The 20,947-nt window shown below is 43.0% G+C and overlaps 1 protein-coding gene across 3 annotated transcripts; it reads left to right on the top strand.

Annotated features, from left to right (window-relative positions):
- The first annotated feature begins 707 nt into the window (after positions 1-707).
- chd4b (chromodomain helicase DNA binding protein 4b) lies at positions 708-20,447 on the top strand. Of its 3 annotated transcripts, none has more exons than XM_072394015.1 (40): positions 708-1,057; positions 1,365-1,574; positions 2,041-2,165; positions 3,390-3,635; positions 3,741-3,856; positions 3,967-4,066; positions 4,156-4,366; positions 4,472-4,593; positions 4,683-4,806; positions 5,000-5,172; positions 5,639-5,884; positions 6,167-6,370; positions 6,504-6,715; positions 7,007-7,138; positions 7,242-7,341; positions 7,460-7,651; positions 8,007-8,207; positions 8,390-8,527; positions 8,627-8,748; positions 8,863-9,036; positions 9,228-9,369; positions 9,470-9,719; positions 9,812-9,936; positions 10,024-10,116; positions 10,223-10,364; positions 10,587-10,756; positions 10,892-11,081; positions 12,446-12,532; positions 13,153-13,244; positions 13,408-13,541; positions 13,830-13,974; positions 14,088-14,244; positions 14,740-14,825; positions 15,041-15,275; positions 16,182-16,238; positions 16,433-16,603; positions 16,681-16,789; positions 17,210-17,342; positions 17,441-17,636; positions 19,394-20,447. In XM_072394015.1, exons 2-40 carry the CDS (start codon positions 1,511-1,513, stop codon positions 19,594-19,596), a joined length of 5,919 nt encoding a protein of 1,972 aa, XP_072250116.1. In that variant the 5' UTR covers positions 708-1,057; positions 1,365-1,510; the 3' UTR covers positions 19,597-20,447. The 3 variants fall into 3 exon arrangements, with proteins under 3 accessions (XP_072250116.1, XP_072250117.1, XP_072250118.1); XM_072394016.1 differs by having other exon boundaries at positions 14,743-14,825; XM_072394017.1 differs by having other exon boundaries at positions 10,892-11,069.
- Positions 20,448-20,947: the final 500 nt, after the last annotated feature.

A 20,947-nucleotide genomic window follows, 5' to 3' on the forward strand; every position in this document is an offset into this window, starting at 1 on the left:
TTTGGTGGGGCTCTGATGTGCAGCTCAAGTCTTATTTACTGCATTACAAACTGAACTTGAAGGCAGCAGTTTGTGTGTTTTTATGAATCGGTTTTACTCGCTCTCTGCCTGCTTCGCACAACCTCCAGCCAGGACCTTCCATCACCGTTGTGCTCTTGCACACCTGTTGGCCTGAGAAAGTTGAACATAGATGGTCTGATGTCAGCCTTTGAAGTCTCCGAGGCGACCGGAGCGGTCTGTTGTGGTTGTGATTACACTTGCGGGACAGGATGCCTCAGTCTACTTCAGGGTCTTGTTACACCACCAGGCTCAGCAGGCCTCTGTGACCTGCACTCTGGCGTTTACTCCACCTGTGTGAGGACCACAGAGCAACAGCACTGAGGGCATTTTGACTTCTTGGCATAGTCTTACAACCAGGTGGATGCTCAGGGAGTATTATGGTCTGTCACCAGTGGACTTGGGCTCCCCTGGAGACTATCTGACTGTTTTTTTTTTTTTCCCTTCTTGTCTTTTTAGGTGCTGCATATTATGGGATGTAAGCCGCCACTGCTGGAGTATTATGGTCTGTCGAGGAGAGCAGGGAGGGGGCGTCACCATGACAACGGGGTTGCTAAGGGGGCTGGGACTACTAGTGGAAAGGGGAAGGAGTGTGCGTGCTGTGAGCCTGGAGCATGCATGTTTAGCACTGGTAGTGTACGTGCGTGCGCGCGCGTGGTGGGGGCAGGCCGAGTATTATGGTCTGTCCGTTGCGAGGTAACTATGCAGAGTCCTGTGTGAGTGTGGGAGGGGGCGATTATTATGGGATGTCTGCCCCCTTTGTGTGTTTGTGAGGATGTTAGCTAAGCGCTGCCTGTAAGGTTGGGGCAGAGAAGAGGGGGACGGAGCCGCGTGTTTTGGGTTATTGACGGCTGTTTTATTTTTTGAAAACAAGAAATATCCCACTGGGCTAAATGAGTAGACACTAAATGGCAGCAACTGAGGCTCAAATTGCCTAATTTGAAATCATTCCTGCAGCGAAAGAGCGCACACCTCGAGCCGGGACTACACGCACACTACAGTAAGTTTCCAATGTGTGAAGGTAGGGATTTCAATGCTTAAACTTTTCACCGATGAATCGTTTTCACCCGATTGTGCGAATTTTCTGTTTATTTGTAAACTATCTGTGGTTGTCACACTTAAGTTCATTCACCCCTGTGCACAATATTCCTGTAAATCAGCAACATAATAATGAGACAGCGGGGGTAATATTTTTTATTCAAGTTGTTTGAGTGGACAGGTGGAAAATTAGATGTTATGTAGATAGTAACAAACGAGCAGGCTACCAACCTATGCCATTTATCATTATTTATTTTTTATTTTTCCAGCACCCACCACCCCCTCCCTTCCCGGACACCCCCGGTCCATTCTCCGCCAGTCCCACGTCATTTTCCCTCCTCCCTCGCCGACCGAGGAGCAAGGTTTAGGAGGGATTAATTCGACCAGTAAGAAACCAAATTAAAACGCTGGTAAAATGTCGTGTAGCGAGGATGAAAGAGAAGACTTTGGAGCTGCGGAGGAGCATTTACTTATGCACGGTAAGCTCGCCTTTATTATTATTTTTCTTCCTGAAGAAGGTCCATCTCTGTAACTTGAGCTCGCCTTCAACGCGATGCTAACGTTAGCTGGAGCTAGCCAGGAGTAGTCGGCTCGGGTCGTCCGTCACTCGCCATGATAGATTAGTTAGCTAACTTGGCCAGCAAGTGTTTGGAGTCCTCTTTCTTTATTTCTTAACCCCGTTTGTGGTGCGCACTGCTACAGTGTCCCCACGAATGTGGGCGTGGACTGTCAAAGTTTCAACGACGAGAAAACGGGTAAGTTTCAACCTGTGCTGTTGTGGCATTCACATTGAGTGGGTGTTTGTGTGTGCGCGCGTGCACTGACATTTGCCTGTCGTGCCAGTGCGCGGTCTCCTGTTTTCTCCCTCCGGCCTGCAGCAGCGGTGCTTTCTGTCCGTGTGTGTGTGCGTGTACTTTCGCACTAATGCATGCGTGTCTCCGGCAGATGAGGACGAGCCGGAGGATGCTGTGTCTGACGTAGAGGAGGTACCCAAGTCAAAGAAGAAGAAGAAAGCCAAGAAGAGCAGCCGAGAGAGCAGGAGCAGCAAGAGGCAGAGACCCATCCGAGAGGTGAGTTTGTTGTCCTGTCAAAGTTTCCCTGCCCCAAATGCACCTTTTTCAAGGCTGCGACTTGGGAACCTTTTTTTTTTTAGCTTACTGCCAGATTTGACTTTGGAAACATTTGTATTGAAACTGTCAAGAGTCGATTTAAGGTTGGTTCAATCGTGACAATTACTGTTGTCTTCTTCATTGCTTCCGTATGATTCATCAAGTCATGAAGGTAAAACCTTTCATTGTGGAGTGGAGAAGGAAAAGAACTACTCCAAAGTCTGTTGAAAGCCTCGCTATCACTTGCTTCTTGGAAGCAATGTGAACAGGCTGTGCCGTTGGTTGGTGGCTACTGCTTTCCATTTAGAAAATAAAGGCTCGAAATTGGCTCAGTTAAGCCTTTATAAGTTTGCAGGGGAAGTACATTTGTTCGTCAAATTTCTTTGCCAATGGAGATGCATGCTAAACTTGAGAGATTCTCTATTTTTTTTCTTTTTTCTTTTTACATATATCGATACAATCTGATCTGCCATAACATTATGACCACTGACAGGTAAAGAAAGTAACCCATCTCATCTTGCTTCAACACAATGTTCTTCTGGGAAAACCTGCATCCTGCAGTATTGACTCTTGCCACTTACCTGATGAGTTTTGCAGACCAGTCATGCTCTGTCTATGCTCTGATTGGTCAGAAGTTTTTTTGGTGGCCAAATAAGGACCTACTCAATATTAGGCAGGTGGTCATAATATTCTGACTTTAAACTACTTTCATGCATTAATTAATCCACCACTTTTTCTTTACAGAATATGTTGATATTCTTATCAAATTAACAGGAAATTTCTCAGAGCCCGATGCCGTGAAAGTGCCTGTCTTATCTTACAGCCCTAAACCTAACTAATAACTAATTAATTTTGTACTAGAAAACAGGGAAAGCACCAAATTCATAACATTTAGGCATTGGATCCATTTAAAACCATTCAGTCTTATTAAAATCAGGCAATTTTTGTGTGAATTTACCAAATTTTGCGGTCATTTCAGCTTCATCTGAAATCAGGGTGAGTGGACCGGTACGGTACCATGCATCACAAGGCTGAATACAGTGCCTCTTCCTTCCCTGCCTAATAGAACGGCACAACCTTAACAAGAGACAAAACCCAAAGGATGTCTTTTTAATTTCCAATTTCTAAAACCTTGTAAGCACCCATGTCTTTGTGTAATTAGCAAAGTGGTCCTTTATCACGCAGGAGTTGCCAGTCAGCTCCCCAGAGCAAATGATTGGAGTGGAGGCAGCTGAGGGGGATGCAGATGAGGGAGACATGCGTTCAGAGAGTGAAGGAAGTGATTATGCCCCGGGGAGGAAAAAGAAGAAACGCTCTAGCTCTGCCAAAGACAAAAAGAAAGGAGGTGGGGCAGGAGAGAAAGGAGGCTCAAAGAGCAAGCGTAAAGATCCAGACCCAGAAGATGACGACGACGATGACGATGATTGCCAGGTAAACATTTATTCAGCCTTTTATGCGCTTTGCTCCTGTAGGACCAACATGTAAATTTCAACCTTCCTTTGGTTTTTCTTTTGAACCATTCTCCTCCCACTTTAGCCTAAAAGTTCCACCCAGCTGTTGGAGGCCTGGGGCATGAAAGACATTGACCATGTCTTTTCTCAGGATGACTACAACTCCCTCACAAACTACAAGGCCTTCAGCCAGTTTGTCAGGTGAGTACAAAAATGTAGAATTAGATGTTGATATATTTGTCTGTAAAGATCTGTGGAGCTGTAAGATTGTGAGAGACCGTACGTAAAGCTTCCTCACTGTGTGTCCTTAGGCCTTTAATTGCAGCAAAGAATCCTAAAATTGCTGTGTCCAAGATGATGACTTTAATGATGGCTAAGTGGCGAGAATTCAGCACAAATAACCCATTAAAGGTATTGCAAATAAGGCTTATAATCTCTGACATTCGTTCTTCTCTATTGGATTGACAGTAGTTCTCACGCCGCACTGTGTCTAACTGTAGGGTTGCGCCACTGCTAATGCAGCCCTGGCAGCTGCCACTGTGGCTGCAGCTGTGGAGAACATGGTGGTTTCAGGGACTGATGGAGGGGCAGAGACTACTTCTGCCACCTCCCCTGCATGTGCTCCTACTCCTGCTGTTGCTCCGACACCCGCCGCACCTCCAGCACCTCCAGCTCCTCCACTCCGCAAGGCCAAGACCAAAGAGGGAAAAGGTAAATGATTCTCCATTTTAGCATTACCTAGATTATATTTAGATATATTTGTTGTAAAGGTTGGCAGTATGTTTGAAATGCGTTTTTATTTCTGTATTACCTCAGGTCCGAATGCTCGTAAGAGGTCAAAGCCGGCACCTAAGCCTCCTCCTAAACAGAAACCCAAGAAGGTGGCTCCACTTAAAATCAAACTGGGGGGTCTCAACAGCAAGAGAAAGCGCTCCTCTGTAAGATATTATGCTCGTCACTTACATATCAATAATGCCCTTGATTGTTATAAGGTGACTCTCTGATTTTTCTCCTTCCTCTTGATTAGAGCGATGAAGATGAACCGGATGTCGACAGTGACTTTGACGATGGGAGTTTTTCAGTGTCGGATGGCTCCAACCGCAGCAGCCGACCTAAGAAGAAACCTAAGAGTGCAAAGAAGAAGAAGAAAGGTTGGCAAGGAAGTCTGCTTTGCTGTCTGAATTTCAATGCTGGATAGAATAATTGACAGCAGCCTAATGGAGGAGGTTTTACTTTTTCACAGAGAGATCAGTCATGGCCGAAGTGAAGGCTGTTTTCCCTTATTTGTCATTTCCCTGAAACTCATTTCTTGCCCTACTTTTCTGCGAATCTCCTCCTTTTTAGTGGAGACTGAAGATGGCGATGGCTACGAGACTGACCACCAGGACTACTGCGAGGTGTGCCAGCAGGGAGGAGAGATCATTTTGTGTGACACCTGCCCCAGGGCGTATCACATGGTCTGTCTGGACCCTGACATGGAAAAGGCACCTGAGGGCAAGTGGAGTTGTCCGCACTGTGTGAGTACCTTTTCCTCAGAGCTGTTTACAGAAGATCGGCGTGACTTATGTGCTTGATTTTAGAAGCATGGAACAGAATTTTTTTGTGTGAAAGTTACATGAATAGGAGAAATTGTTGGGAAAATTAACAAATTTTAACGAATTTCTGTGTTCTCTATTTCTCTTTTTCCTTTGCTCCCCCCCTTTTGCTCCTGTTCCCATCTATCCTATTTCATTCCCGACCACACATCTGACCCCCATCCTCCATTTTCTCTTCTCCCCCCCTCTCCTACTCCCTCCTATGACTGCACACGCACACGCTTGTAATGCACGCTCCGACCCCCTTTTCCCTTTGCTCTTGAATCCCCCCTCCCCTCCCTTTTTCCTTTCATTCCGTTCCGCATACCTTCCCTGCCCATCTGCCCCCCCCCTTCCTCCTCCACATACACACACCTTCTCCTCCTGCTGTCTGTGATTCTGCCACCAGGAGAAGGAGGGAATCCAGTGGGAGGCCAGAGATGATCTGTCCGAGGCCGAAGGGGAGGAGGATGATGACAGGAGGGATGACGGGCTGGAGGAGGAAGACGATCACCACATTGAGTTCTGCCGTGTGTGTAAGGATGGTGGAGAGCTGCTTTGCTGTGACACCTGCCCCTCCTCCTACCACATCCACTGCCTCAACCCTCCTCTCCCAGAGATCCCCAACGGAGAGTGGATCTGCCCCCGCTGCAAGGTGAGCACTGTGCGCTGGCACATCCGAGTCAGCGCATGCTCACGTGGTTGTGCACGTGGTTTGCACATTTTCACCTTGAGCTGGAGATAAAGAGCGTTCTGTCACGATGTTGATAAGTTTACCTACGGCTGTTTTTGATAAACCATTTCAGTTTCTGTTTGCTGATTTCACCTTTATTTCTCACTGCAAAATGTTTCCTAAGTGCCCGTTTTCTTTTAAAAAATATATATATTTCAGCCCCCTTTCCTAAGTTATTTCCTCTCCATTCCAACTTTCTAACAGTGTCCCCCGATGAAGGGCAAAGTGCAGAAGGTATTAACATGGCGATGGGGGGATCCACCACCCCCCATGCCCGTCCCTCGGCCCGCTGACCTGCCTGCTGATGCTCCCGATCCCCCTCCGATGGTGGGCCGCAGAGAACGGGAGTTCTTTGTCAAATGGTGCAATATGTCCTACTGGCACTGCTCCTGGGTGAAGGAGCTGCAGGTACTGCCCTCTGTGACAGTGTCTCCTCACCTGTTGCTGGGAATGTTTTCTTTCTAAATGTCCTTGTTCAAATGTGGGACAAAAATATGTTTGTAAGAAACTTGCCCTGAACCCTGCTGCTGCTCCTCCACAGTTGGAGCTAAACTGCCAGGTGATGTTCCGTAACTACCAGAGGAAAACTGACATGGACGAACCGCCGCCTGTAGACTTTGGAGGGGAGGGGGATGATGACAAGAGCACCAAGAGGAAGAACAAAGATCCTCTCTTTGTCCACATGGAGGAGGAGTTCTACCGCTATGGAGTTAAGATGGAGTGGCTGATGATCCACCGCATCCTCAACCACAGGTACGAAACCTATGCAGCATCGGGTCTGAGCATAAAGTAGATTCAAAAGTAAAGTGTGTTTCATTTGTATTGTGTATTTTTAGCACTATTTCAATAAAAAATACATCCATTCTATGTGGTTTTGATACACATTTCTGCTCTTATTGAAAGGTTTTATTGGTTTCTTTAAATTTTCAAAATGACTAAATAAACGGTACCTAAGACAGAATAAAGAAATCTGAAAAACTGCAGTCGGAAACACAAACAGTTCTACTGTTTAATGATGAACCCATTTCTCCATTTTTATGTTAGTGTCGATAAGAAGAACAATGTACATTATTTAATCAAATGGAGAGATCTGCCGTACGACCAGTCAACCTGGGAGAGTGAAGACATGGACGTTCCAGAGTACGACACCTACAAGCAGACTTACTGGAATCACAGGTATGGACTGGTTCAGGATGTACAAAATGATTCTTTTCTCAAAATCATGCCAGGGCTGCCTGCGTGCGTTTTTGCTAATTATATCGTTGATTTTCTTCGTTAGAGAGCTGATGGTGGGTGAGGAGGGCCGACCTGGCAAGAAGCTCAAGAAGCCAGTCAAAGTCAAAAAGGCAGAGCGACCGCCTGCTAATCCAGTTGTAGATGTGAGGGTTTTTGTTTTCTCGAAATTAAGCGTTTTATCGATGACGAAACAAAGGCTTGTTATCTGAAAAAGGGTGTAAGGGATGTGCATTTGATGTTAACTTGGTTTCTTCCTTCCAGCCCACCATCAAGTTTGATCGGCAGCCTGACTACCTGGACAGTACTGGGGGGACCTTGCATCCCTACCAGCTGGAGGGGTTGAACTGGCTGAGGTTTTCTTGGGCTCAGGCGACTGACACTATCCTGGCTGATGAGATGGGTTTAGGCAAAACTGTTCAGACGGCTGTCTTCCTCTACTCATTGTATAAGGAGGTGAGTTACAAGTCATTTTGAGTTGTAAGATATGTATGATTAATAGTAATGAAATTAGTTTTGTCGTATCTATAATCAAACTTCTGTAAGCCACAAACATTTTATAAATAAGTATATTCGTTTTGTCCGGTCTGCTCTCGCCTATCCGTCGGCATCGGTGGTTGGGGTTTCAGACATGTGACACACACTAACTTTGTCCAATAAAGGGGATGAGTTCTAAGTTAGGAACTCCATCCTAAAGGCAGGACAAGACAAATGGTTGTTTCCATTGATTATTGTTTCAAAGAATATATCTTTGACGTCTTTTTGAAAAAAAATGTCATTTTGATTCATATTTTGTCTCCCATTGACACAGGGTCACTCCAAAGGTCCTTTCCTGGTCAGCGCTCCTCTGTCCACCATCATTAACTGGGAGAGAGAGTTTGAGATGTGGGCGCCCGACATGTATGTGGTTACTTATGTTGGAGATAAAGACAGCAGAGCTGTTATCAGAGAGAATGAATTCTCTTTTGAGGGAAATGCCATCAGAGGAGGGAAAAAGGCCTCCAAGATGAAGGTAGGAAGGGAAGCGGATCAAAGCAAATGGAGTCTATTAAAGATCTGTGGAAGTTAGAGTTGTTAAGAGTCAGTTTTAGTTGTAAGTGAAAAAGAACATTCTGTCAGTTATTAAAATGGTGTTTCCACTACTTTTTTGTTTTCGAAGTGTATCTGGAATTCTTCCTTTTCTGCTTTTTACAGAAAGACTCACCAGTGAAGTTCCACGTTCTGCTGACATCCTACGAGTTAATCACCATTGACCAGGCTGTGCTGGGATCCATCGAATGGGCCTGTCTGGTTGTTGATGAGGCACACAGACTCAAGAACAACCAGTCCAAGGTAGTCACAAAGGCTACTTGCTGTTTCATTGTAATTGTTATTATTATCGAGCCCAGTATTTTAAGATTTAGTGCGATCATTCTCTCTGCCTGTTGTCAGTTCTTCCGAGTGTTGAACAACTACCCGCTGCAACACAAGCTGCTGCTGACCGGCACTCCTCTTCAGAACAACCTGGAGGAGCTTTTCCACTTGCTGAACTTCTTGACTCCAGAGAGATTTAAGTCAGTAGCAGCATACGTTACAATGCCACAGCGGATGTGGTTGCTTTTACCAGCCATGACGTCCAAGGTGACTGAATATTATTTAAATGTTTTTTTAAATTTATTTATTTGCAGCAACCTTGAAGGTTTTCTTGAGGAGTTTGCGGACATCGCTAAAGAGGACCAGATCAAGAAGCTCCATGACATGCTGGGACCACACATGCTCAGGAGGCTGAAGGCCGATGTGTTCAAACACATGCCTTCAAAAACAGAACTCATTGTTCGAGTGGAGCTCAGCCCCATGCAGAAGTAAGTGATACTTGCAGAAGTTAGTGATGTGCAAAATGTGCTGCCTTAACTTCTAAAGGGAGCAACATTTTTCACTCTTTAAATTTAGCGTATTGTGATCTGAATTCCGCTCTTGTAGATGCACTTTTTTAAGTCTTAAGCTTGTGCCCTATTTTCTCATAATTTGTTTTTTTTCTTGTTTTGGAACTTAGGAAATACTACAAGTTCATTCTAACACGCAACTTTGAGGCCCTGAACACTCGTGGAGGTGGAAACCAAGTCTCTCTGCTCAATGTTGTTATGGACCTCAAAAAATGCTGCAATCACCCCTACCTCTTTCCAGCTGCTGCCATCGTAGGTTATTTTAAAATGCTGTGTCGTTTTATTAGATTATACCCACTCATTGAACCCTGCCGATACAGCAATTTCACGCAGTGTTCTTTTCTAATTTCAGGAGGCACCAAAACTTCCAAATGGCATGTATGAAGGTATGTCCCTGACCAAGGCTTCAGGGAAGCTGATGCTGCTGCAGAAGATGATGAGGAAGCTGAAGGAGGGGGGCCACAGGGTTCTGGTTTTCTCCCAGATGACCAAAATGCTCGACCTGCTTGAGGACTTCCTGGAAAATGAAGGATACAAATATGAAAGAATTGATGGAGGAGTCACTGGCAACTTAAGACAGGAGGCCATTGATCGTTTTAATGGTAAGATGTGTGTCCTCGGTGTGTCTTCTTAGCCTCGCAGGACAGCTGGGGTGCTATTTGTCTAATTTTGAACCTGCTCTACATCCTCACAGCTCCTGGTGCTCAGCAGTTTGCTTTCCTCCTCTCTACCCGAGCCGGTGGTTTGGGTATTAACCTCGCCTCTGCTGACACTGTCATTATCTACGACTCCGATTGGAACCCACACAATGATATCCAGGTACGCCAGCCGCAGGTTTAACCTCATAACTATGTTAGTATATTTGCTTATTCGGATAGTTGACGATTTTTGTCGCTTGATTTGCAGGCGTTCAGCAGAGCTCATCGTATTGGCCAGAACAGGAAAGTGATGATTTATCGCTTTGTGACCAAAGCCTCTGTTGAAGAACGGATCACACAGGTCTGTAGAAAGGAGCACTTTTTATTAAACTTGTGTGAGATATTTCATCATTTTTGTGATCACATGCTCATTATTTGCTTGTCTTTCACCTACTTCCCTCTTCCAGGTTGCAAAGAAGAAGATGATGCTCACTCACCTTGTCGTGAGACCTGGCCTCGGCTCGAAGACTGGTTCCATGTCGAAGCAAGAACTTGATGACATCCTCAAGTTTGGAACTGAAGAACTGTTCAAGGATGAACTCGGAGAGGGTGAGACACTTTTAGTTTTGCATCTTTTTGACATGAGTAAGGTTTCTGTCTTTGGAGAATACTCAGGTTGGGGTAAGGGGTTGGACTAGATCTGGAAAATGAAAGTGAGTCTATTTGACTGAACGAGAACTTCCTGTCAGTCACATATTTGATGAGAGTTGTTTCACAGAGTAAATGAAATGTTCTACTTCTTTGCTCTCCTTTCTGCTCGTCTTGCTTCAGGGGACAACAAGGAGGACGACAGCAGTGTGATCCACTATGATGACCACGCTATTGACCGTTTGCTCGACAGAAACCAGGATGCGACAGATGACACTGAGCTCCAGAGCATGAACGAATACCTCAGCTCTTTCAAAGTGGCCCAGTATGTGGTTAAAGATGAAGATGATGAGGTACAATTTGATTTCGTGTACCGATGTTTAAATTGTTGTTATCCGCTTTTTTACGGTTGTTGCAACAGTTTTCTTTAGAATAAAAAAAGTGAATCAGAAGGTCTAGTCTCTCTAAAGTTTTCTTCTTTCTTTAAGGAGGAGGAAGTTGAAAGGGAGGTGATCAAACAGGAAGAGAGTGTCGATCCTGACTACTGGGAGAAGCTGCTTCGGCACCATTATGAGCAGCAACAGGAAGACCTCGCCCGCAACCTGGGCAAAGGCAAACGAACTCGAAAGCCAGTCAACTACAATGACGGTTCCCAGGAGGACCGAGGTATAAGACAGGGTACAGAACAATATATAATGCAACCTCTTCTTGTGTGTGAGTGTGTGTGTGTGCTGTGCGGTGCTGTTGGTGGACTCGTGTGGTGTTGATGTTAGAGACAACATAAGCCTTGCATGAAGTTTTATTTTAATGTGGTCTCCTATAAATATGTGCAGAAACATGTTTTGAAATATATATATATTAGTTTTTTCCCCGGGCCAGTTTAAAGCACTTTATTAGAACCCAATAAATATGGATATGCAATATAGAAAGATCTGAAAATAATTAGACTGAGATTATTGTTGCTTGTTGAGGTCCTCAATTTGAATAGCTGATTCAAATTTAGTGAAGAGAGTAACACATTTCTTCATAATTCAGTCTTTACCCAAATTTATTTAGTACGTTAAAGACAAAGTTGTAGATTTGCATCACTAAAGATTGTCGCAATAACCAGAATTTGGCGAATCATCTTCAGCGTTGCAAAAAGTTATGTTCTCTCAAGGTAGTTTTTGCCTTTTTTTTTTTTTTTTTTTAAAGAAGACGTTGACGTTCATAAGGCGTGATTAGAAACACCTTTTGTGGAAAATGGTTGATCATGTGACCGGTCACATGCTATGTTTCATATGTTTCGGCCTTTAGAGAAGAAACATCAAGAATACAGCTGACATGAAAAGTTTGCAGCACTTAAAACTCATTCCTTTGGAGCTCTCCATTTTTCTCCTCAGCTGTTTTCATACATGAACACGAGGTTTCAGGAGACGTTTCACTTATTTTCAATTACATTCTGTGTATTTGTTCTCGCTGCTGGAAATGCTCCAGAGTGGCATCTGTTTAGAGCGCAGAGGCCACCGGACATGATGCAAAAAGTATGCTGAGCGGCACATGAGGCTTCTTGATGAGTATTTATTATTTGATATCAGCAATATGTATTTCAGTATATCCACGATATCACTGAGCAAGGCGACTGATTTTGTTTGCGGTTAGCTGCCAAAACTATTGGCAGCGACCAGGTCATGTATGCTGCTGTTACAGCTGTTAAATGTATTCAAACCAAAGTCTAATAGCATCAGAAAGGAACAGCATTAAATTAAATACCATGCTGACGGGCTTAAGTATGCATAGATACATGTTAAATATGTAAATCGATCGTTTTCGTGCTTTTACTTGACATCTCAAATAATGAAATGACCACGATTAGAACCTTTACCTTTTGTTTCATATAATTTGTTGTAGATGTGTGTTTAATGTGCACACTGCCAAATTTGGTGAAGTTAATTTTTCTACTGTTCGTTGTTGTTCAGACAAAAAAAAGATGTATGTGTTTGTTGTAGACCATTTAGAGGTTGTTGTTTTCTGCTTCATCATTTCTCTTGTGTTCTGTTTAGACTGGCAGGAAGATCAGTCGGATAACCAGTCCGACTATTCGGTGGCCTCAGAGGAGGGTGATGAGGACTTCGACGAACGCACTGAAGGTGAGGCTCAGTGTGTTGATCACTCCCGCCTACAGAAGGGGTGTTTGTGCGCGTTTGTGCTTCGGTGATTAAATGTCCAAGCTGGTGGTCCTAAAAGATGGATTTGAGTGGAAGTATTAATCTCAGTGACTTAACATTGAGGCTGCCATTCCAGATCAGACTGATTTAAAAACTTTTGAGGAGTCTCTCCTCTCATTCACTGTCAACCTTCCACCCACTCCTGCAGATGTTTGCTCAGATTCAGACGAGCGTGTTTATAATAACTGTTAAATAAGTTTCTGTTAGCACCACTTTCAAAATTGTTCAAATAAACTCGTCAACTTGTGTTTTGTAGATTTTTATCAGCTGGTAAAAATGTTACAAATGATTTATTTCCCTGTAAAAAGTGAAGCGATTTAATGTAAAAGTGAGGAGAGGGAAAGCTTCAGCAGGATCAGCGATGAGCCGTAAGTCAAACATCCTCACGGAGAAATTGTAGGACAATAAGAACACACGCCATCACACATCTTCATCCTCAGTTACATGTGTAATCTTCAGTTTCGTGGTTTCAGAGAGCCGAGTGTGAAGCTTGGAATAAATTCTTCATTTGAGATTAGCGTGATTTGTTTCCTTCCTCGTAGCTAATGCCCGCAGACCAAACCGCAAAGGGCTGAGGAATGACAGGGACAAACCTCTGCCTCCACTGCTGGCCAGGGTCGGCGGGAACATTGAGGTAAGTCCTGCTCAAAGCGTTTCTTCTCTCCCAGCTCTTCTGGTCCCTTCTCTGTTCTTTTTGGGACCCATCAGTGGGAAGCTGGAGTAAGTCACTGAAAAATAAGTGCTTCATTTGTGTTTGCTTTAACTTGTGTTTTGATCTTTTGTAACTGATCCGTCAGGTGTTGGGCTTCAACGCGCGGCAGAGGAAGGCTTTCCTGAACGCAGTCATGCGTTATGGGATGCCGCCCCAGGATGCTTTCACCAACCAGTGGCTGGTCAGGGACCTACGAGGAAAATCTGAGAAAGAATTCAAGTGAGTCTGTTCGGTGTCTCAGTGCTACACCTACAGTCACAAATCAAACTTCAAATATTTTGTTGGTTGTATCGGAGAGTTTGATATTTGATATTAATAAATTAACATGATAATCAAAATATGTCAAATAATTTCCATCTCGAAATAGTGTTTAACTTCACCAGTTTCGCAGTCGCTAATTTGTCTTTTATCTGCATTCATGGTAAATTTGTGCGTAGCTCAAGGAGTTTGGCACTGTCAAGATATTTTTTAAACCACTTTTTGACCCTCTCCATCACATGTCTGCAGGGCATACGTGTCCCTCTTTATGCGTCACCTTTGTGAGCCAGGAGCCGATGGAGCTGAGACGTTCGCAGATGGCGTGCCACGCGAGGGTTTGTCAAGGCAACACGTGTTGACTCGCATCGGTGTGATGTCACTCATAAGGAAAAAGGTCGGTGGTTCTAAAAGTGCAGTCACTTTATGTGGTCCTCTGCAGGCGTGGCGTTTAAAGTATTCGGACGTTTAAGCGCAGATTGTGAGATTGCATGTGATACTGATTAACAGGTCCAGGAGTTCGAACACGTGAATGGTCAGTGGTCGATGCCTTGGATGGCAGAGCTGGAGGAGAACAAAAGGGCTGCAGCTTTAGCAGCAGGTGAAGAGCCAAAAACTCCTTCCAGTGGGACCCCTGCAGACACTCAGCCCAACACTCCAGTCCCAGGTAAACAAACTGTCATTTTACATCAATTTAAAATCTTCTTTTAATCATTACATTTTTTTTGTATTAATTACCCATAAATTATTACTACTCCAAGTGCAGCGTACAATACACATTTCAGGAACATGAGCTGTAAACAAAGGATGTGTATCATCGTGTATAATTTCCTCTTAGCTCCAACCTCAACACTACAATTTTGACCCCAAATAAACATTAGAAGAATTATGTTCAGCCTTTTTTTGAAGTTGTAGCTCTGCAATAACTTCAGCAGGTAGCTGGAACTATTTTTATGTGCTTTCTCCAGTGGAAGATTTGTTGTCAAACAGCAGATTTTGTAAAAGAGCTTTGTCCAGACTAATGCCACCTTGTGGTCGTAATCCGGTAATTACATTATCTGATTTCTGGCCAACGCATTTTTTTAAGTGTTGATGTTAATGACCACAAATAAAAAGAAGTGTCTTCACACATCTGTTATTGGCTTCTACTCTGATTTCCCAGAAGATTTGTCCAAATCCGAGGACAAAGAAGACTTGAAGAAGGAGGGAGAGGAGGGCAAAGCAGTTAAGAAGGCTGATGATCCAGAGGTAACTTATATTGATTTAAACTTTCATTACATTTTATATTGACTTGTTTCAAGTTGTAACTGTAGCCGTGTGAAGCACTTTTTAACATTAGTTTATGAAGGCAGTTTCTTATCATATCAACCTGTTGCGGTGTTCGGTGCTGTATCTGTAATAATAATAATAATAATAATAATAAAGTTTTTTTACTAATTCGGAACTGACCACCTCTCCTCCAGATAATTGAAATACCAGATGAGTCTGACAAATCCCCTGTTCTCGAGAAGAAAGAAGACCCTGCTGCAGAGAAGGAGGGGAAACAAAAGGATGAAAGAGATGAAGGGAAGGAAAAAGAGGCTGAAGAGAAAGAAGAGAAAGAAAAGTCTTCAGCTGCAGTTGAGAAGGACACTTCTACCAACAATAAGGGTGAAGGTTCAGAGGGCAAAATGGATTCAGAGGAGGAAAAACCTAAAGGTGAGGCGGATGATAACTGTGGAAACCTTGCTCTAATACTCAAGGCCACTTAGTCTACACAAATCATTGAAAATTGTGTGCTCACAACTCCAGAAGCCTCAGAAAACATAAAAAAAAAAGACTTAATTTTCTTGGTGGTTCTGCTGAACCTGTGTTACTGACTTTATTTACACCTTTAATCTTCCACGTAAATAGATTTATAGTAATAACAAACACAATATGTCCTAAAAAATAATCTTTGCATAATGTAAATAACATGTAACACAAATAGTTGGATTAGAAATAATTGATCTTATAACTTTTCTCTCCATAGAGAAGTTCAGAGAAACTTAATTCTCACTAAGCTCAGTTCTTCATTTGCTAACTTGTGTGAACTTGAAGCCTTTATGTGGTTGAGCCAGGACAACTCAGCAGTTAAGGTCTGACCTAAGGCAGTCTCTGGGAAAGTAAATGAAAAACGTTTCTGTTTAATAACTGCTACTGTGTATGTCATATAACTTCACCCCATTCATTGAGCCTCGTCTGTAACTGTTTGGAGCTGTAACTCGGGAGGTTTTTCCCTCTTACAATGAAATATTCTGGAAATTCAAATAATGCTGTGTGCTCTGTATTCACTGCACGGAGATAATGACGTTCTATGACACAGTTGTCATTAGTTCAAGTGAGGTTAAAGAGCTGTCCACTGGGTGCCGGATTGTCCAGATGTATCACTGCTATTACATAAGGTGCATATGGTGGTAGAAGTATAAAGAGGCTCAGATTAATGAGTTAATAAGTGGCACAAAATGCTGTCCGAGAAGACCATCCACTGAGAGAAAACTAGCGTTATAACACAAATATGTGATGGTTGTTCTTATGCAATTTCTTCTCCTACCATTTTAGACTCTAACAGTGCTTCTCTTTCAGCTGAAGAAAGCAAAGATGAGAAGATGGACACGACGTCACCTACAGAGGAGAAAAAAGGTTTGCTTATATACACGCATAAGCAAAACTTTTTTTGGTGACTTTTTTAACATCCGCTCATAATCACAGCAAATGCACATTTGCTCTACAACATCTCAGCTGTGCAGTCGCTCTTTAAAAGAAATGCAGCACTTACCTATGAGAATTGAAATCATCACCGTGTGTTAGTGAAGTTCTTCTCGTTTTTTCTGCAGAGCAAAAAGAGGAAAAGGACGGCGTGAAAACAGAAGAGTTAGGCAAATTGCAGAATGGAGAGAATGCTAAAGAGGGAGGAACAGCTGCGCCGGTGGTTAATATCAGCGAAGAGAAGAAGAAAGCCACCAAGCAGAGGTTCATGTTCAACATTGCTGACGGGGGATTCACAGGTGGATATGCTCTCCTTTCTCTTCTCTTTTTCTCTTTCATTTCTGCCTCCTTTGACCTTTCTTTCCCCATTTACCAGAGCTTCACTCACTGTGGCAGAACGAAGAGAGGGCCGCAACCGTCACGAAGAAGACTTTCGAGATTTGGCACCGTCGCCATGACTACTGGCTGTTGGCTGGTATCATACAGTATCCTTTAAATCAAATGGTTAAAGGGGTCGTTGCTGTTGTTTTGTCTTTTAAAGGTCAGTACATGTGGAATGTATGAGTTTGCAGAAGAAAAGGGCCAAAAATGCACCAATCACCACCTTGTTAAAGTTTACCAACACAGGTGTCACAACAGATAGAACCACAGAAATAATTTATCACATTCATCTTCATTATCAGTTAAATGCTCACCTCGTGCAGCTCTGCAGACAGTAAGCTGTGGTGAACAACAGATGATAGAGAAAGAATTTACTTTATAACCCTTTATGTAAGCTCATGCCTGCAGCTTTTGTTAAAGTGAATCAGCAAGTTGTCGAGCATCAAGTCACCTGGAGAAATCATGTCCGTCACTGAATGACCAGAGACAGCAGTGTTGTTGTTCTTGACGACGGTGTCTCTCAGACATGGCTACGCTCGATGGCAGGATGTGCAGAACGATGTGAGGTTTGCTATCATCAATGAGCCCTTCAAAGGGGAGATGAGCAGAGGAAACTTCCTGGAGATCAAGAACAAGTTTCTGGCCCGCAGGTTCAAGGTGAAACGAGCATCTAAATATCACACAATTATTTGTGTGTATACATGTTTTTGGTCATGTCTCACAGGTTGTTTGTGGTCTGTCGGTTGTCCTCACAGTTACTGGAGCAGGCGTTAGTGATCGAGGAGCAGCTGCGCAGGGCAGCCTACCTGAACATGACAGAGGACCCAGCTCATCCTTCCATGGCCCTCAACACTCGCTTCAGTGAGGTAGAGTGTCTCGCCGAGTCCCATCAGCACCTCAGCAAGGAGTCCATGTCTGGAAACAAGCCTGCCAATGCAGTGCTTCATAAAGGTAAAACATGTGCAAGATCAAAAGAGAACAGAAAGGGTTCTCATGTACTTTGCATTAAAAGTACTGGAGCCTCTATGGGTGTTATTAAGAGAAATGGGACCATTTGATAAATAAACCGCACATGGTTTTACTTCTTTCTGGAAACTGTGAAGCTCGTCTCAATGTTACAAATTAAACCTGAATCGTGACAATCCGCCGTGCCTTAAGGGTGGATTTGAACCTTCTTGGGGTGCATGTGTGAGAGCTTGCACAGGGTCACTTGGATCCATTTTCATTCATTATACCTGTATGTGCTTTTGTATTTGTTTTGATTTATTTATTTTAACCCTGACAGGAGTTCAAATAGTAACAAGTAATCACATCACACATCTGAGATAAAGGTTGTGTGCACACATTCCCCCGTAAATAAGTATAACTCAGTACACCTGTCTGTGTATAGGTTTAAGAAGCATTTATTTGCATCTATTTGTGGTAATGACTGAGATTAGTTCAATTATGACTAAAGAAGTCCTCACTAAACATGTTGAGGAGGAAGAACATACAGTAAAGTGTGAAGGACAGGAACTGCCATAATAACATAAATACATAAATGGCTAAATAAATAGATTTGTATCAATGTATTTATCCAATATGATTGAATAGAACGTGAAATAATCAAATTTTTCTGCTTTAGTTTTAAACTGCATAATGTTGCTATTTTTTTAGTAGGAATATATTTCATTTCTTTCTTTGCCAATTTGTTATTCCTGTATTTATATCTGTTCTGCTATCTGCTATATTCCTTTACTTTGTATTGATCTATTTAGTTCATGAATTAATTATTTATTAAATTCCTGCAGCGTTTATTATCATATAAACTTCTTTATTTAGTAGAGGAGAGGAGCGGTGACCCAACAGCCGGGCCTGCAGTAATAAGAGTAAAACTGTATTGTAACAAGTATTTGGGAGCAGCTGTGTAGATACAAATATTTCAAATTGGGCCGCTAATGTTGCCAGCAGCAAAATTCAGACATTAGTGTTCAAAGTAGACTTTCTACCATGTTTGAGTAAGATGCACATCAGTGAATAAACACTGCAACCTCCCTTTTCACCACTGGTGAGGTTGTGGGGATGCCAGCTTGCACAACGCGAGGTTTGGTTTCAGGTTACAACTGATTATTTTCATTACTGATTAATAACAATTGATTTTTAGACTATAGTAAAGGACTATTCTAAAATGACCTCTTCTAATTGTTTGTTTGTGTCAGTGACAAGCTGAAATCCCAAGTCTGTGTGTATGACACAGAGAAGTTGTTATGTAACTGTTGCATATAAATATTAGGGAGTGTCTGTTGTCACAATGATCTCTTTGTGATGAAATGTGGGCAGGAAAAAAAACCCCAGCAACTTCTGTTTTTACTAGTAAGATTAGATCAAGAAGAGAAATGATGACGGGAAGGCTGCCTCACATTTGATATAAATATGTTTAAAAAAGGAACTTTTTTAAATGCCAAAAAAAGGCATTTAACGCAACTGGACTTAATGGCATTAGGGTGTTAAAATGCTGTTAAACAGGAATGTCTGTGACAGCACGTGTTTCTAACCTGATCTGTACACTTTACTGACCCCTCGGATCCACACTGTACATATAAATTTCTCCAGATTAAGTCGGCAACGTAAAGTTTCTGAGCACCTTGAATTAAAGACTGACCAAAAAGCTCAAACGGTCCTTTGTTGAGATTATCACTGTGTTGCTAACTGCTGTGTTGTGTTTCCAGTTCTCAAACAGCTTGAGGAACTGCTGAGCGACATGAAGGCCGACGTCACTCGTCTCCCGGCCACCATCGCCAGGATACCCCCCGTGGCCGTGCGGCTGCAGATGTCTGAGAGGAACATCCTCAGCCGTTTGGCCAGCAGGGGCCCCGAGGGCACGGCTCAGAACCAGTCACAGACCTCACAGCAGATGCAGGTGCCGCGCTGACCAATCACCTCCCACATTTTACGCTCACTGACTGAGGCTAGTCGCTCTCACCTCACCGCCATGTAGCAGACGTCCTCCCCCTCAACCACCGTGTACAGCAAAAGTCAGGTTAGTCCTTTTCGCTCTGCGTTGACGACGACTCATCTCCGGACGCAGAAAAGCACCAGCTGCTCCGCTGAACTTTGTTTTTAAAAATACAGAACTGAAGATGAATGATGGGAGTAAATGGAAGAATCTCTCTTCTCTGTGACTAAGTACAAGCGTTTCTCCTCCTTCTGGGATCAGATTCAACTCCTCTGTCCTGAGCACTGAACTGCAGGCAGCTCCTGTGACCTGTCCTGACAGCAGGGTCAAATGTGTGTGTGTAACATATGTATCATGAAGCACGGGAAGACAGATTGGGGCAAAAGCAGCATGCTTGGAGTAAAGTGGGTGCTTTGCAGTGACTTTTGGGTTATCAAAGAATTCAAGGGATTTTTTCGTGCTTATTTTCTCCTTTAGGAACTTGTGAAATTACAAAGGTTTTCTTAGAAGTCATTTAACTATTATGTCCTCACCTGTAAATGTGTGTTGAGAGAATGTGTGTGTGTGTGTGTGTTTCCTGTATGTATGTAGGTGTATATTAAATTGGGCATATTGATGTGCATCTCTACTGCAGAATGCCCTGCCACTGATAGACTGTTAAGGTCACTTTTGCATCGGTCAGTCAGATCTGTTACCTCTTCTGTGTCCGTACTCCTCATCACCCTGTCAGGTGACCTGATCTGGGATCAGCTCTTTGTGCACACACCCAAACCAGCGCCTTGACATTCCCAACTGCACCACAGATTTGCTCCCAGGAAAGTTCCCGAGATAGAAAACTTAAATAGCTCCACAGCTTTTAGGTCTGGTTTTGAAAATGATGGCAATCTTAAGTTTATTTAATTTCTTACTGTCTACTGTTATGTTGTTTTACATGATTGAATATTATCGTTATTGTTAACACCTCATTGTTTTTATTGTTGCTGTTTTTATTGACTACAATAAAAAGTGAACAGTTTCTCAATCTTCCTTCTTTCTCCTTAAGTTTGTTTTAAGATTTTTATGTTTTTAGGGAAACATCTCAAAACCTACATCTATTTATTTCTCCTGTGCACGGACTCCGATGAACACCATCCTAAAGGTAGTTCACATTCATTGTGTTAATGATGGCATTAGAGAATGGTTCAAATAAAACTGCCCATAGATGTTCAACTGCTCTGACATCTGTGGGCACGATGGCCACAGCTCACGTTTAAAGCCATTATTTAAAGTAACAACAGAGAATTTGGCCAATGTTTTTGCCATTTCGTTATCCCTACAGTTGTGGGAT

The sequence above is a fragment of the Leuresthes tenuis genome, unplaced genomic scaffold (assembly GCF_036924035.1).
Source record: "Leuresthes tenuis unplaced genomic scaffold, fLeuTen1.0.hap1 SCAF_10, whole genome shotgun sequence".
Taxonomy (NCBI): Eukaryota; Metazoa; Chordata; class Actinopteri; order Atheriniformes; family Atherinopsidae; genus Leuresthes; species Leuresthes tenuis.